The sequence below is a fragment of the Neopelma chrysocephalum genome, unplaced genomic scaffold (assembly GCF_003984885.1).
Source record: "Neopelma chrysocephalum unplaced genomic scaffold, ASM398488v2 Primary Assembly neopelma1_42, whole genome shotgun sequence".
Taxonomy (NCBI): Eukaryota; Metazoa; Chordata; class Aves; order Passeriformes; family Pipridae; genus Neopelma; species Neopelma chrysocephalum.
The window spans coordinates 11291740-11308505 of NW_020897700.1; the positions used below are offsets into that span (position 1 = coordinate 11291740).

The window sequence follows — 16766 nt, forward strand, 5'->3', positions numbered from 1 at the left end:
ACAAAATGTATTTTAATCTGCCCTGGACTCCGATCTTTGCTGGGGCATTTAAGCTTTCCCTTGCCATGACAGCGCTGCTCAGGGCCGCTCCCGCCACTCCCCTGAGCTCCGTAACCACACCCGCCCGGGGCCGCAGCGCTCCCCGCGGCCGGGCCCTGCGCGCCTGCGCCGCCGCCGCCGCCTGGTTGGTGTCGGCCCAGCGGGGGCGGGGCCGGGCCGGGCCGGGCGGTGATGGCGGCGGGAGGCGGCGGGGGACGGGCGGCCGTGGTGGTCCTGGTCGTCCTGGTCCTCTTGCTCGTCGTGTTGCCGCCGCCGGGCGTCGCCTCAGCCGCCGCCCTGCCTGTAGTCATCAACACCTGGGCGTTTAGGACGGCCGCGGAGACAGGTGTCCCGGAGGGGACTGGGGCGGGTGGGGCGGTGCTGTGCCGCGCCGCTCGCTGCTCTCCTGGTGCGCCCTCCCGCTGTGAGGGGCGCCAGGCGGATCCGGGCGTAGATGGTGGCAAGAAGGAGCGAGTTGTGACCCTGCTGCCGTAAAGCGGCGCTGGGTGCAGCGGGCCCGGGCTCTGCTCCCCGCTTTCCCTGTCCTGGGTCAGAGAAGCCCCGCTGCCGCAGGGACGGGAAGGCTCTTGGAAAGGGTCTCGGGCGCCGAAGCGCCAGCTTACCCCTTGTATGGGAACGAGCTTGCCTTGACACTGGTGGTTCCCTCACGCCGAGTCCTGGTGTGGCCTGAGAGCCTGCAAGCAAATGGTTTAACTTTCCGCGCTGGGAAAAACCAAACCAAACAAATCAGTAGGGAGGGGGGTTATGAACTGCGGATATGCTACATTAAGGGCATACTTTTGCTAATGTGGTTTGCACTCTTGTGGCCCTTTGCAGTGGTTTTTAAAGGTGCCCTTTTGAGATTCCTTCTTGCCCCCCAAGGATTTAGGTAGTTATGAATATTATTTTTTTGAGCTCGGTGTTTTGTGATGTGTTATTGACAGGCAAAGCACATTTTCTTATGGCAATGTAAATTAGTTGTGAGTACTGATTTTAAAAGACTTGTGGGTTATTTTATCGTAGTTGAATTGTAAATAATGCCTTACTATGGAATTCTTGCTTGTGAAATGGGTTACCTATAAAGCCTTCTATAGGTCAGAAATAAAATATACTCATGAAAGCTGCAAGGCCTTTTGCAGCTTCTGAAAGCTTGTGTTAAGGCTACTGATAGCAATAATGGTAATAGGAATTGGAGCAATACTCCTCACACTGAAGTTTGTAATAAAAGACGATCATATGTGGAGTTGGATGCATGGCATTAAATGTTACTTATTCCCTGGTGCAGGAAGCTTCATGCAGTTGCATGCAGCATTTGTGATGGTAAGGCTTCTTGAGATGGTTGAAACTGTTTTACTGCTTGAGATGGTTTACTGCTGCAAAAAAGAGCTGTGTGCATTTGCTGCCTCCCCTGTGCTGGGTCTGTCAGATGATGTAGCACCAGAGCGAGCAAAAGGAGGAAGTAGGACTGCAACTATCAGTGCCAGCAAGCTTGTGTGCCTTGGAAAGTCTTGCCTGGGTCCAATTTTGTGAAATCTCATATGTGCAGTGCCTTCAGGCTCAGCATATTCAAGCCATGTCGTTTGACGTGTCTGTAATGTCTTACAAAACTGCACCGTGATCTAGATGCTAAAGAATAGAAGACTAAGGGTTGGACAGGAGAATGGAGACTAATTTCTTATATACCGTTTCCACTTTGGTTTTATGCTTACGTAGTTACTAATATTGGTTTAGATCTTTTTATTCTGCAGCTGGACACTTACTATTCTCCTATGAAGCTTTTGAGGGCTGCTTCTTTTTTTGGCCTTTTTTTTTTTCTAAGATGAAAGTTTTGTTTCCCCTTCTCTCTCCTCCCAGAAGGCTTTAAACAAGCAGTGATAAAGTAATGATTGGTTCTGGGCAGAGAAGGTTATTTGATGTATAGAAGTTGTGATGATTGTTAGTAAATAACAGAAGAAAAGCTTTGTTTATCAGAAACACTAGTCAGATAGGAAAGAAAAACAATATTAAGAAAAGTGATGGTTTACATTCTTACAGTTATATTTATATTTTGACTTTATTTCATCTGTAAGTTATGGTTTACTTTTGTTTATCCACTTATGTAGTGCATCTGCATCGTGTCCGTCTTTAAAACATGCTTTAAAGTAGTAGTGGAGACTGTTTTCCCTGGTGACATTTAATTATTTGTGTTGATTATAGCTTGGAGAGTACTGGAGTCGGGAGGTTCTGAGCTGGATGCGGTTGAGAGAGGCTGTGGGCAGTGTGAGATTGATCAGTGCGATGGGAGTGTGGGATACGGAGGAAGCCCAGATGAAAGTGGAGAAACAACTCTGGACGCAATGATTATGGATGGGTAAGGAAACTACATGGAGGAAAGAATGATCCCTATAATTATTAGCACATTTAAGGGTTGTTACAGGATCTTGTTGCTTTGGGGCTCACTGTGGGACAAGTTATATGTTAACTTGTGGAACTAGGAAAAATACTGACTGGTGGGAGAGTAGGTTATGAATCTTCACATGTAGTGCGGTAATCCAGTTCTAGATATAGAGGTTGCAGAGCAGATGGTTTGTAGCATTGTTAGCTTTCCCTTTATATTCAATCCATAAATATTTCCCTTCTGGAGGAGTTGTCTTCTGTAATTTTTTTGCTATTTAAAGCTGTCCTGGTTAAAGAGTAATTGCAAGTGTGTTGTTCATGTTATGGGTTTATGTAACAACATAGTTATTTTACTGAAAATATTACTGTAGATGGAGTTATTGTTACTTGAGCAACATCTCCATACCTGTGAAAGGAAACCAACATACGTAGGAATTTTTTCCCTAATAGTGTGATGCCATCAGTCTATGGCATAGAACAATTAAAGCGTTATGTTAAAGGAGCAAGCTTTTTGATTTAGATGAGAACAGATCTTGTCTAATAAAAAATGTGCAATTATTCATGTATTTTTAATAAATTTTAAATATTTTCTGTTTCCAGCAACACTATGGAAGTTGGGGCTGTTGCGGATCTCAGACGTGTAAAAAATGCAATTGGTGTAGCACGAAAGGTCATTGAATACACTAAGCATACATTATTAGTGGGAGAGTCAGGTAATTATTCCTTTAACTGTTTCCAAGCCATACCCTTGTCTAAAACACTTCCTGCTAAAATTGCCATGTTTTAATGTTGGTAATATAGGTGGAAGAATTACTTGACAATAAAATAAATTTAGTCAAATAATTCAGAAGTGTTTATTTGCTCATTCTGTGTGTATGAAATAGGTTTATTTTTAGAAGAAAAAAGCATAGTTTTATGGTCTTCCCACCAACCTAACTGCAAATATTAACTTGTAATCCCAAGGTTTTGCTAGTATCACTAATATCTGAGTTTTCAAAGATGATTTATTAAAAGACAATATGGAAGCTGTTAGGTGTAAATGTTGCATTTAAAACCATGGAGTAACTTTTTCTAAGGAATGGCAGAATTAATAGACACTGTGGTTACATTTTACTACTTTGGTATATTTTGAGCATGATTAATATTTTTAAACTATGAAATGCAGTAGTGAGAACTTGAATGGAAAAAATTACATTAGAGACTGTACTCTTAGGCACAGCAAAAGAGCAATAGCAAACTGGAGGTTGAGCTTTTTGAATACAGGCTGCTGTTGGTAGAGTAATACCAGTTTCAAAAAGAGATGTACCTTCCAGGGAGGTATGTGAGTAGTGAGCAGAAGGTTTCTTGGCTCACAGTTAAGGACTTTGAAAATGCACGTACCTGCTCAGAAGGAAATTTGGGGATAAGTGTGGAAGTTGATATCTGAGCATTAATGGTGATTCAAGTGCTTTGAAATTGATAAGAAAAGATAAAAGATTCTTGAAGAAATTAATGTGTACAGAAATAAGTGCAACAGCAGTTTTTTGATGCAATCTTGGGAGGGGAGGACACTGACATGTTTGAAAAGAGAGATGTGTAGATTCTGTTTAATTTGAGAAGTGGACTAAGAGAAATTTTGCAGGTGATGCAGAAGAAGAAATTGGTCGGGTGTTAAAAGCAGAGGAAGAAATACTCATAATACTCATTTCCCCATCATTCTTAGTTACCAAAATATTTTTAAACTTTGATCAGTAGAATTAGCAGAAAAGATAATGAAAGTGAAGAAGCAGAAGAATTAAAGTGCTGATCTAAAATATGTTTTCCAACCTAAGAAAATAGCTCTTTGCGCAATGGAGGCATGTGGACAAGGTTGTTATGCTTAGTCCTTGCTGCCAGTGAGAACTTCCTCAGAAGAAACTGTCTAGCAGTAGTGGCAAAAGAAAGACAGAAAAGCCAAAGATTTATCTGAGTAAAAATTGGAGATGATGTTTAATGTTAGTGAATTAATCAAAGCAGTGGAGAAATTGAGGAAGAATATTTCTTTTGAAGAAATGTATTTTCTGTGGAAATTGGAGCTTGGATAAAAGAAACTGTAGTTGTCTTCATCAGGTGAAGATTGATACATTTGAATCTTCAAATATGTATGTGAGAGAAAGAACAGTTTATTTTCTAAATAAAAATATTTACATTTTCACCAGAAGAGCTAGCTAGAATAGTAAACTCTTTTCGTATAAATGCATATAGTCTCTGCAGGCATTTTTTTATTCAAGATGCAAAATTGCTGAGGTTATTCTTTATTTTTCTCCCAATAACTAAATGGCACTTTTATTTGAATATACTCAGTGATATAATCCAGAGAAGTCTTTATGCCTCCTAAAATTGCATTTTTATGAGTGGTTGACACTGGAGAGGAGGAGGAAGCAAACTGTAGCATGCATTAGTTTTCTAATCACCTGTTTGTCCTTGATGTGCTCAGATATTATTTCCGGGATTAGTTTTTCCATTTTCTTCTCAGTGATCATGCAGAGGCTGACCACCCTGTAGATCCTTGGGTTCTACTTCATGGCAGTGGTGTAGCTTTTGTTGAACAGATACAGATAACTACACTCATCAGTTCTTGCATTGTTAAAAGAGCTGCTTTCTCCATTTGTTGTCTTAATTCTTTAGGGGTGAGTCTTAGCAAACTATCAATAAAGCACATATATATCAGTGTAGACTGAGTCTGGTGAGGGATATTCAGTGTAGGATGATTACAAGTGAGGGAAAAAAACCCTCTGTTTTGGTCTGCTAAGAAATTTTCTTGTTTGTCTCTAATAATAGGGAAGTTTCAGTGTCAGTGTGCCTGACCTTTTTCTCTTTTTTTCCTATCAATACTTAAACCAATAATCCAAGTAAAAAGTTCAGAAAGTAAAAACGACCAACTCTGCTTTCTGGAGTAGAAACAATGCTTCAAAAGTTATGAAAGAATTCCTGACAAACATGCACAAGCCCAATTTTATCCTGAAAAGAAAAAGCAAAAAAAACCTAAACCCTGCCTATTTGTTCTAGAAATAGGAAAATAAATATCTATTTAATTGAAGCTGTCAGTTTTCTTCTGAGTGCTAGGGAACTTTAATTGTGTCAGTTTTTAAGAAAAACATAGAAAAACTGTCCAGAAATAATTCAAGGCTTCTCTTAATTCTTGGACTAGATAAGCTTGTTCAGCTGTGTATTATAGTGATGTTATTATCAAGGATTGATAATATAAATTCAGGCATCAGAACCTAGCAACAGTATCTGTTACTGGTTAGTATCAAAGGTATTTTCAGCTAAAAGATGAAAGAACAGTTGATCTTTTTTCTTTTCCCTTAGCCTAACGATAAAAGTCACTCTTAGAAGTGTAGCATTCTTTCATTGCTTGTGTTGGTATTTCTTTTGCTCCCTTGGCACATACTATATTAATTTTCAAAACAAGCTGTCACTTTTCAAGCTGCAAGGAAGAAGTGTAATGTGATGTAAGCTGGTGGATTGCTTTCTTCAAGTATCGGTGTTTTAATGGCAAATGTTGTGCTGCTGGGTTACTTACATTTCATAAAAGACTAGCTTTTTAAGGCAAATATATTTGTATCATTTACTTAAATATTTCTGTGACCCACACAGCCCAGACCACTCTTCCTACAGTTTGTGTCCAGTTGATTAACAGAATTGAATTTATTTCTCTTTCAATGGTAAAACTTATAATATGTATCAACATAGTTATAGTGAATTGAAGAAATTTGATATTGCCAGTGAAGGGAGAGTTTGCTACTGCAGTTGTACATCACTCTAATGGCTGATACTGCTCCCTGAAGGCTTATTTCTCGTCTTCATAAAGGATGTAGAATTTCTTGATTTCTAAAAAGCATAACATGAATGCATTATCATAAAATGTATAAATCTGTGAATAAATCAGTGTGGTTTTTTTGTTTTGTTCTTGCTTTTCAAGCCTCCCTGTTTGCTGTAAGAATGGGGTTTCCATATGAAGATTTAACAACTCAGAAATCACTTTCGCTGTATTCAGAGTGGCTTAATCAAAGCTGTCAGCCAAACTACTGGAAGGTACAGTGCAGCAGTAGCAGTGAAGAGGGGGTTTAGAAAGTCAGTAATGCAGCAATTGCCTCTTCCTTTTAGCTTATATTGAAGTTACACTTGACATGTGAAGAAAAAGAAGTTTTGCTTATTAAACAGAAAAGGCTTGGAATTACCAAGCATTTGGCAGACTTGGGAATTGTATGTGTCTAGTTCTTATTTCTTAGATCCTGCTGGTTTTGACCTTGCTGCAGTAGTGTTGTGGTGTAGCAATTATTTTTTTTCCAGTTCTTAATTGGGACAGGACTTCTCAAGCTAAACACAGCAGTGTGTGTATTTTTTGATGCACGTGTAAATTTCTGAAAGAGAATTTTACAGGAGTAATTAAGGTCTCTAAATGGTTAGTTGTGAGGCTTCATGCAGACCTGTGAATACATCAGATTAGTGCAGCTGTCCATTAAATGTGCCTGCTGTGGTGAGGTTGGCTTGGTTGGAGGGGTTTTTTTTTGCTTTGGGTGTTACAGATTTCTACATGTTTGTACACTGTATTCATTGTTTCTTGAATATGGAATGCTGCATTGCTGAACCAGTTTAATTCAGTTTTGATTTCTTTTAATTTTCAAGATATTTTCAGTTGGGAAAATATCTTGAGTATGATGCTGACTTGACAATAATATCTTGACATTAGTACAACAAACTCATTTTATCTGGTTGTTTTTTTGACTTGAAAATTTTCTTCATTTCATTGAAGAATGAGCTGACTTTTTTGTTTTTGACCACTCAGTTGAGCAAGGGAAAATCTTTAATTTTAACAGCATAACTTTCTAGTAGGAAAACCTTTTTACTATATTATACCAGACATCAGTCTTTATTCTTTAAGCAAAACAATTTGTGGTATTTCAGTACAGCTGTATGTTTTAAGTATTGGGCATCCTGTATGGCAGATTATAGGTATTGATTGTAGTATTTTTAAATTTATCGGTATTGAAGTATAATATATTATTCATGCAAATCAAAAAATATTTACAGAATGTGGTACCAGACTCTTCAAAATCCTGTGGACCATATAAACGGCCTGGAGAAGTAACTTATAAAGAAAAACAGACCATCTCACAAAGAAGTGTTCAGAACCATGATACTATTGGTAACAACTTTTGGTAACCCTGATGCTGATTTTTTTCTCATTCCTCTACAGATTTAATCTTACTAATTTTAAAGAAAAGTATTTCATATAGTAATTATTTCCTGTTTATAGTGGTTTCGAGATTCTGTTACTTATATATTAGGATGGAGTGCCTAAAAGTAAGATTTGTTTCTCTTTTTTTTCCAGTACTGGCTGCACAGCCACTTGCTTCATATTTCCCCTTAGCTCTTGTTCATTGCCCTACTGCTTTTCTCGCAGATACCTGCTTGGACAGCTATGGATGCTTAGAAAACTGATTAAGATTAAAAATAATTATTTTTATCTTGATTATGGTGTTCCTTTGAGAGCAACTTAAAAGGCATTACAGTGGTGGAAGAAATGAGTAAACAGGTAGTCCTGTTGCCAACTAAAAGCAATGTTTGTCAAACACTCCTGAAATTTTTAGAACAAAGTTTGCTCTCATTTGTCTTCTGTTCTGGCTTTAGACTAAATCAATAAACTTCTCCAGAAACTACTATGCTTAAAACAGGCTAGCAGTAGTAGTCCCAAAAACTTCTGGAGAATATTAATTGGTTATTAGGAGGGTGAACTAGAAACAAAGAGAAAAGATTCACACTTGAAATAACTTGTTAATTCTTGGTATTGCAAATACCATCAGGCAAAAAGTTCTGCATTACTAAACTGAGGGAAATCCAAACTAAACCAAAAAGTGCTAGTTTCAAGACTACACAGTAAAAAGCTTTAAAAGACATGAGTCTGTAACTGCTCTACTCCTTTGTCTGATCTGCTCCTTAACCAGCTTATAGGCTTAGCAATTAACAGTCCTCAATCAGTAAACTCTTAGAAGTTGGACAACCCCCCGAATTCTTAAGTTGATAGCTGGCTTGCTTTACTGGGGTAAACAGTCTGCAGTTAGTGCTGGAAAACTCAGAAATTGTGGAGTGTCAGGAGAGGGGGCTCTGGTAAATACAACTCAAGAACTGATGTATCATTAAGTAGTTGTAAGCTGTTTTGTAGTAAATGACAGTGTTTTGTATTAGTATTTCAAGTTCTTCCACCCCATTGTTTTATATATGAAATGTCTCTGTGACTAGCACATTTTGAGAAGAGTCTTCATTCATAATGCTTTTAAGACATTGGAAGGATCTAATGCCCTTCCAGTCTTTTTGCATAGGGCAGAGAGTCAGTGCCTCTATGCTTTTAGCTTCTACTGGTCAGGAAACTTTTGTATAAGAAGTAGGTACTGCCTATTGAGGTCAGAGAACCAGAATTCAGCGCATCACATTCTGCTCCTTGGCTCTCACTTTGTATTGCAGTTTTATGCTAGCAGCAATTTATGCCCTCTCTTGCTCTGTGGAGGTGAAGTCTGGCTATATGGAGAAGCAGCTGATCCCAAATCCTGTTCCAAGTGACAATCTAAACTTCTCTTGTATGAGGCAGTGGCTTTCTTACCAGCACAAAATTAGCAAGGGGTAGGCTTATCCATCCGTTTGGTTGCCTGTCGTGTAATTCAAGTTACTTTGGTAGTCAGTATGTCACCATCTGCCAAATTTAAGCTCATCCTTCTGATTTTTTTTTTTAATTTCCTTCAAGCACTATTTATAATTTCCTTGGTACTTGATGTAGTGACACCAGGTACTTGTTCTCTACAGCTTAACATAGATGTATATCAGGAGGCAGTGGCTGCTTGGGCAGCAGTAACATACAGCTCTGAACAGTGTGGCACTCACTGTTTTACATTCTTTTTTGAGCTCTTGTAATACATCCTAAGTTTCCAAATGTCTTTTAAAAAGAACGTGTTTTCCTTAAGAGTACAAGTCTTTTGTATTTCAGTATATCAGTAATTTGAATAGTCTGTGCGTTGTGATTCTTTTTTATAAGCATAGTACCAATTAAATAAATTATTTAGGAATGTTTCTGAATATGTTTCATCCTGTTGAAAATCTTAGGTATGGTTATAATTGGTGTGAGTGGAACCGTTGTTTCTGGGACATCTACTAATGGTGCAGTCCACAAAATTCCAGGGTTAGTATCTCTAGGTTTACAAAAAAGTTTTTTCTCCACCTTGTTTCCTATGTTAAGCTTGTCATGGTGTTGTAAAACATTAACATTAAGATCACAAAACGGCCTTACTTATTTCTGCACTCTGCCATAAATCCTAATACTGATTGAGTTGCAAGATGATTTGTGTGTGTTTGAGGGAATGCTTGTTTTTCAGCTGGCTTAATTCACCATACAGAGACACAAACAACTGGCACAGTTTTAAGACAGCTTATAAGGCAAGGTACCAGAGACAAATAAGCATTTTGGAGAGGTGCACAGTCTCCAAAGAAATGTACATAAAATCAGAGCCCCAGGCTTGTATTTTATCTTTGAGATACTTTTTCTACCCAGTTAGAATTCTTTTCTGTCAACCAAGTCAGACAACTTTGGGATTTAGCAACAAGTTATTGAACATATTAATGTCCCCAGCTTACTGTTGCCCACAGGCTAAACCTCACTGGCCTAGTTATAGTCAGTATAATAACAAACAGTTGTGCATAGGAGGTGGATTAAGCCTCAGGTCAGTCAGGTTATCACAGATCAGTCATATTGGTAGTTTTAAGATAAGACTTCTGGCTGCTGTGGAGTGACCTCTTTACCTGTTCTGTTCTCCTGTGAGTTTAACGCTAAGTCAGCTGGAGGCAGTAAGGCTGACAAAGTTGGGGTTTTATTTTCCATTGTTCATTACAGCCGTGTTGGAGATTCTCCGATAGCTGGAGCAGGATCCTATGCGGACAGTACAGCTGGAGGAGCTGCAGCCACTGGGGATGGTGACATTATGATGCGCTTCTTACCCAGGTTTGTCCTTAGGGCAGACTTTGCCAGCTTTTCGCAGCAAAATGTGGACTCGGCAAATGAAGTAATTGATTAAAAAGACACTGTAACTTACTGGCTGCTGAAGTGGGAGTAGAGGAAGGAGTGAAGGGGAAAGAACAGTAGCAGTATTAAGTTATCATTATAATGTGTCTTAAAAGAAGAGACAAATATCTTGATGACAGATCCCTTAATGCTGCCAAGCTGTGAGCAAACAGGCAGCAGGTAATGAGTATATTTCCTACCTATATGCTTTTTAACAGAACTGATTAGCTTTCTCCTCCAAAGTGTTTTATTATGTGCGAAATAAGTATCATAAATTGTAGAGAGGAGGAGGCGTGGGTCTCAGATTATTCAGGAGGGTGGGGAGGTGTCACTGCAACAAGCCTATGTAATTGCATCTAATTTGAAACTGAAAGAGGTGTTTTAGTGCTGTCATTGTGGTTCTATAAACTGTGTTAAATATGGGTGTTTTCATCGCTGAGTCTTGAGAGTCATCCTTGTGGGTCGGTCTCAGGAATGAGTTATGGAAATCCATGCTGAACATAATGGGCTCTGATGCTTGAAGGACTATATAGAAGCTCAGGTGCTTTTTCTGAAACTCTGACAGCTAAGAATGCCTGCTGACTGTTGCATATTCACAAATGTCCTCAATGAAATTCAAGCTGTTCCAAGCCAGTAAATTATCTATCCTGTCATGGCGGATAACAACAGGAGTAGTTAGTTGAGCTGCACCATGAGCTTAGTCAGTAAAAACTGATATTACACTTTAGCAGCCTGAAGTATTTGGCTGTAATGCTTAAAAGCATTTTGTGTTAGCACCACTGGGTTTTAGAAAACAACTCAGACTAGATGGTTAATCACTGCTTCCTTGTAGATAAAGATTTTTACTAAATCCATGTTACTTAGATATTCCCACATGGAAACAAAGACTAAAATTGACCTGCCAGAAGTGAAGGAAGTGCCAAATAAAGGGCGAAATTGCTAATATTTGCTGTCTGCCTTCTTTGCGATAGTAATTTCTTACTGAGTTTTTGATTAGTGAAGAGACCGCTGTGAAATATAGCTTTATATTCGGTCAGTTTTCTTTAGATAAGTTGAACTTATTTGATTGTTAGAATAAGTCAAAGATAATAGGGAGTCTAAAAATGCAAGAGAAGTTCTTTTCTGCAGTACTTTGATAACACCTGTAGGTAATGCTGTCTGTATATCTCTTAGTGTAGCAGGAGTTGGTGTTGGTACGTGTGCCTTTCATCAAAGCAATCTAATGTTGTTTGCTTGTAAATTATATCGTATGTTGTCATTTAATCTTCATGTTCTGAAAGAAAATGGCAACAAAGCTAATTTTTTACCTCTGAGGACATTTTTGAAATGCAACTGATTCATCTGAAGCATTTCCCATATAGTCATTTGTCTAATGATACTGTAGATAAAAAGAAAGTTCATTTTGATTCTCTTTCATTTAAACTAAGATATTTTTTCAATTTAGTTTGCAAAAAATTTAAAAGTGTCTCAAAGTCTTGATCAAAACATTGTACCTTCATATACATAAAATAAAGAAAATGTGTCAGTTTTGGTGTTTTCAGAAACCTAATTTTTTTCTGAAAGATTTTTTTTTAAATGCTTACTGAAATCAATAATTTATTAGTAAGGTAATATTGGAGATCAGTTTTCTTCGAAAAGTTTTCTTGACATTAACCTTTTTGAAAACTCGTGATCACTTCTAATGTCAAACTCAGTGAAAAATAGAAGCCACTAACTCTTTAACAGCTTCTTTGCATTCTTTAACTAATCTTCTGCTTAGCCTCTTCTGCAAATGATCAGAGTTATCTCTTGGCTTGGTCCTACCATAGAACAATAGATGGTATAGATGACATCTTGCAGTTCCTTTTAGTCCTGTTTCTAATGACTTTTTATGTAGAACTTGAGTAATAATTGCCAATACAAAGATGGCATAAAAATTATTTACCATGTTTTTTCATTATTCAAAGAAACCAAGGTCTCTTCAGTGGTATTTTAAAATATATAACCTGAGTATGGCTAACTGTCTGGGTATGGGGTTGGTTTTTTTTTTAGTTATCAAGCTGTGGAATATATGAGGATGGGAACAGACCCAACAGTAGCCTGTCAGAAAGTCATTTCCAGAATCCAGAAGTATGCTCCAAAGTTCTTTGGTGCTATCATTTGTGCCAATACAACTGGAAGTTATGGTATGTATTTTGCTTTGCAGACAAAGGTGCTTAACCCTTCCTAGGTCACAGAAGTACAAAACTGAAGGTGGATTTTAAAGCAGAAGTCTTTAATTATTCTTTGAGGACTGCAGTAATACTGGTCATTTGTAGTACTAAATGCTGGTTACCAGGGCAGCTATGTCCTAGTGCGAACTGGGGATACTGTAATTTTCCTTTGCATTTTGATGTCTTGGATTTACACAAAATTTATGGAAAAATCAAAAATATTTACAACCTTCATGTGTTTTCCTGGACTGCATATGATTAATTTGAAGGTTTTAAAGAATTCTTATGCCTTCCGTAGATATGGCATAAGGGAGGGAGAACGTGAATGTTAAGCATGGCTTCAAAGCTTTCCAAGAGCAGTCATTGTGCCAGGCATCTCATTAGTGAACTCTTAGATCAGTATGAAGTACAATTTGCTAATCAACATGGATTATTTAGTTAGACTGCTTATTGCTGTTCTTTGATCTCTTACTTCCCATAGTTCTGTGTTTAAGAGATTAGTGTTGAAGGAACTCATTAAATTAATCAGGACTGAAAGAGAGAGATATTTTCCTAACTTGCATTACTTTTTTGAATTGTATTATAAGGGCATTAATTGCACTACAACAGTCAGTAGTACTGTATTTTAACTTAAAAATTAAATACTTTCAAGATGTCTTGGGTTAAACAGATTGTAAAAGAATAATTACACCATTGTAGTAGAATTCGTAACTAGGTCTTTAGATGATAAAATACTATGACAGAGACACTAATCTCAAATGTAGCATGTTATAATTTTTTTTTTCTTTCTTTCCTAGGTGCTTCATGTAATAAAATTCCAGGATTCACTCAGTTTCACTTCATGGTTTCCAGCCCTTTGCTAAGTCGACCAACTGAGCAAGTAGTAGATTGCATTTAATTTCTTTTGTCCTGTTAGCATCTCAGTTTAGAAGAGGAAAGTGCTAAGGTTCCCCAGGAGTTACTTTTTAAAATGGTTGTTTCAAGCATCTAACGGCCCGTCTGGTCTGTTTGTTTTCCTGAGGACTGAGTAGCTAAAAGTAATGAATAGTAACCGTTGAACAGGACCTTTGCTTTGCCATTTGAAAACATATTTGTCAGAAATCTTGAGTAAAGAGCTGGAACTATGACTCTACACATGAGACTTATTTTGAGACTACTTAATTCTCTTTCTGAGATTTAGTCTAGGTTTTCTTTTCTCTTGAAAATAAAATTGCATAAAAATGCTGACAAGCAAGGAAGGGGGGTTGAAGAGTAGTGGAGACTATTTCAAAGCCTTAATGAAGAGATAAGAAGCATCTCCTTATGGACCATTCTGACTTCTTTCACAACAGCTGAGAATACATTTGAATAGAGAGAACATGCAAGCATCCCTGGTAGTACAAACCTTCAAGGAATATTGTTTGACTCTGACTGGATATGAAGACAATTGGAAACCCTCCTGTCACCTAGTTTCTGTAGTGGAAGTTAAGTTATGAATCATAGTCAAAGTGATTTCTTTTTCACTAGTATGCTGTGCACTTGCCCTTTCCTGTAGCACATTTACCCCTGCAAAGGAGCAGTTGAATACCTAGAGTATGACAGTTACCTACAGTTTTGGGTTTTGTCACTTTCTGTGTCTAGAGACAGAAGGATTCATTTGTAATAGAACTCCAGGATCATGAGGATTGCTCCATAGGTATTTAAAGATCTGTTTGATTATTCTCTTAACTTGACAGCCTGCTGATCATTTGATTGAATCTGTTAAACTTGAGCTAGGAAAGGTAAAAGGGGGGAGCAAATAAAATGTGTGTGTCTTGTCACTTTAATTATTCTTTGTCTACTTGAATAAAATGGGCAATAAAAACACACCTTAATGTACCATGTATAAGTAAGTTTGTTTAGATGCTTGTGTACCTTAGAGTGATTGTTCCATAATGTTCCAAGTTGGTATCTTTAAAACCTAGAAATAAACCACTCAAACTAGAATAGCTATTTTAAATGGCCTGCTGTTGAAATTCATCAACAGAGTGATTTATTCATAGGATTCGCTTCTGTCACTGGATCTTCAGAGCATCTTGTAGCACAGAATTCACTGCAGGCCACAATAAGCTTTTATCAAGTGAAGCTCCAAGTGAGTATATCTGTAGTGGTTTAAGATAAGTTTTCTACCTGTCCTACTTACAACCTTCTGCCATGGCTGCTCTATCTTCAGTTAACTCAGGCAGTCAAGTGCAAATAGATTAACAAAATCCCAGTGATTGTTACATTGAAGATTGCATTGTGGATTATAAATATAGGAGGTTCAGTACTGGGAGCTGAGCAGTAATGTCTCAAACTGCTGCAGCTGAATCCGCCAGGACTCGTTCGTGAAAGAGGTTGGGAACACCCATGGCATGCTTTATAGTGTGCTTATGTCACTGTGCTAGCTAGTGTACGGCAGTGGAGGTTATCAGTGCCCTGTAACAACATACCTTGAAGTCACAGTTGCAGTGCTAACTCCCTGCCTAGTCAGCTCCTCTGTGCTGGATGACAGCTGGCTGAACATGAGCCAGGTGGCCAAGAAGGCTGATGGCATCCTGGCCTGTATCAGAAATACTGTGGCCAGCAAGACTAGGGAAGTGCTTGTCCCTCTGTACTCAGCACTGGTGAAGCCACACCTCGAGTGGTGTGTCCAGTTTTGGGCCTTTCACTACAAGAAAGACACTGAGGTGTGGGAGTGTGTATAGATAAGAGCAATGCTGCTGGTGAAGGGTCAAGAGAGTAAGTCATGTGAGGAGTGACTGAGGGAGCTGGGATTGTTTAGCCTAGAGAAAAGGAGGCTCAGGGGAGACCCTGTTGCTCTCTACAGCTACCTGAAAGGAGGTTGTAGCAAGGTAGGGATCAGCCTCTTCTCCCAGACAACTAGAGACAGGACAAGAGGAAATGGCCTTAAGCTGTGCTAGAAGAGGTTCAAGTTGGACATCTGGAAGAATATTTTCACAGAAAAGGTACTCAGGCATTGGAATGGGCTGCCCAGGGAAGTGGTGGAGTAACCACCACAACACTGCAAGTGTGCCATAAATGGCTGGATATGGCACTTAGTGCTACAGTTTAGTTGGCATGGTGGTGTTTGGTCAAAGGTTGGACTTGATCTTGGAAGTCTTTTCCAACCTTAATGATTCTATCTTAATTATTTGTCTCCACGAGATGTAGATCCTAATCCATGTGGTTTGACAATGTAGGTTGTTTTGTGATGATGAATTAATTATAAATGAACAGGTTAATTTTTGTAAGTTATTTTCATATATTTTTAATTTGACAGTGTATTATAATATTAAGAATGTACCATTCTGATGTTATGGGCAGAATTCTGAATTAAAAAAATAAAGTGCTTAATATTTTGTCTTAAAAATATATCTTTAAATGTTACTAGTGGTGTTCTATTATGCTTAGCAGACACATTAATTTTTTTAAGAAAGATAAATATCAAATAGAAACTCTTGCCAAAAGTAAGCAAAAACTGTAACAGGTTCCATTGTGGTTGCAAAAAAAAAAATCTGGTTTTTATTTCAAGAAATTTTGTATTTTTAAGTTTTTACTATCCAACTTTTACTACAAAAACCAGAAAAAAACTACAAGTATTTGTGGTACAATTGAATGCATCCTGTCTGTAAAGTTGTGGGCTGTTTTTAAGTTCATTAACTTCTAACTAGCCTGCTTTTTTTTTTTTCTGTTTCTGAAACCTCTTACCAAACTAATGCCTTTAATTAAAAAGTAGATAGAGAAAGAATCTTAGCTCAGTGGTCTGACTGAGAAAGCGAACTATGCCCTGTTTTTGCACGGCATCGAATTGTTCTTTAATAAAGCAATCTTTGTGAACCCTGACAATGTTTTGTATGCTTATTGAAGAAAACTTCCCTGTTGTTTCACCATTTGTAGGTTATCACTGAAATGCATTCCTTCATCTGTAACTGCCTCAGTCGTAATAATTCAGAGTTTCATAGAATTCAAAGTGGATTCTCAGACAGAATCTACAGGTAGTACTGTATAAATATTATCTCTTCACAGAATTAAAAACAACAGTGTGCTGGTTTAAAAGTTAACCAGCAAGGCAAAATGAACTCAATTCA

The 16766-nt window shown here is 38.0% G+C and overlaps 1 protein-coding gene across 2 annotated transcripts; it reads left to right on the top strand.

The window, feature by feature from the left end:
• Positions 1-213: 213 nt before the first annotated feature.
• AGA (aspartylglucosaminidase) lies at positions 214-16030 on the top strand. 2 transcript variants are annotated; one of them, XM_027676671.1, is made up of 9 exons: positions 214-448; positions 2236-2389; positions 3016-3128; positions 6359-6471; positions 7471-7585; positions 9535-9610; positions 10319-10426; positions 12518-12651; positions 13476-16030. In XM_027676671.1, the coding sequence occupies exons 1-9, from the start codon at positions 232-234 to the stop codon at positions 13574-13576; spliced, it is 1131 nt and encodes a 376-aa protein (XP_027532472.1). In that variant the 5' UTR covers positions 214-231; the 3' UTR covers positions 13577-16030. The 2 variants fall into 2 exon arrangements, with proteins under 2 accessions (XP_027532472.1, XP_027532473.1); XM_027676672.1 differs by having other exon boundaries at positions 214-385.
• Positions 16031-16766: the final 736 nt, after the last annotated feature.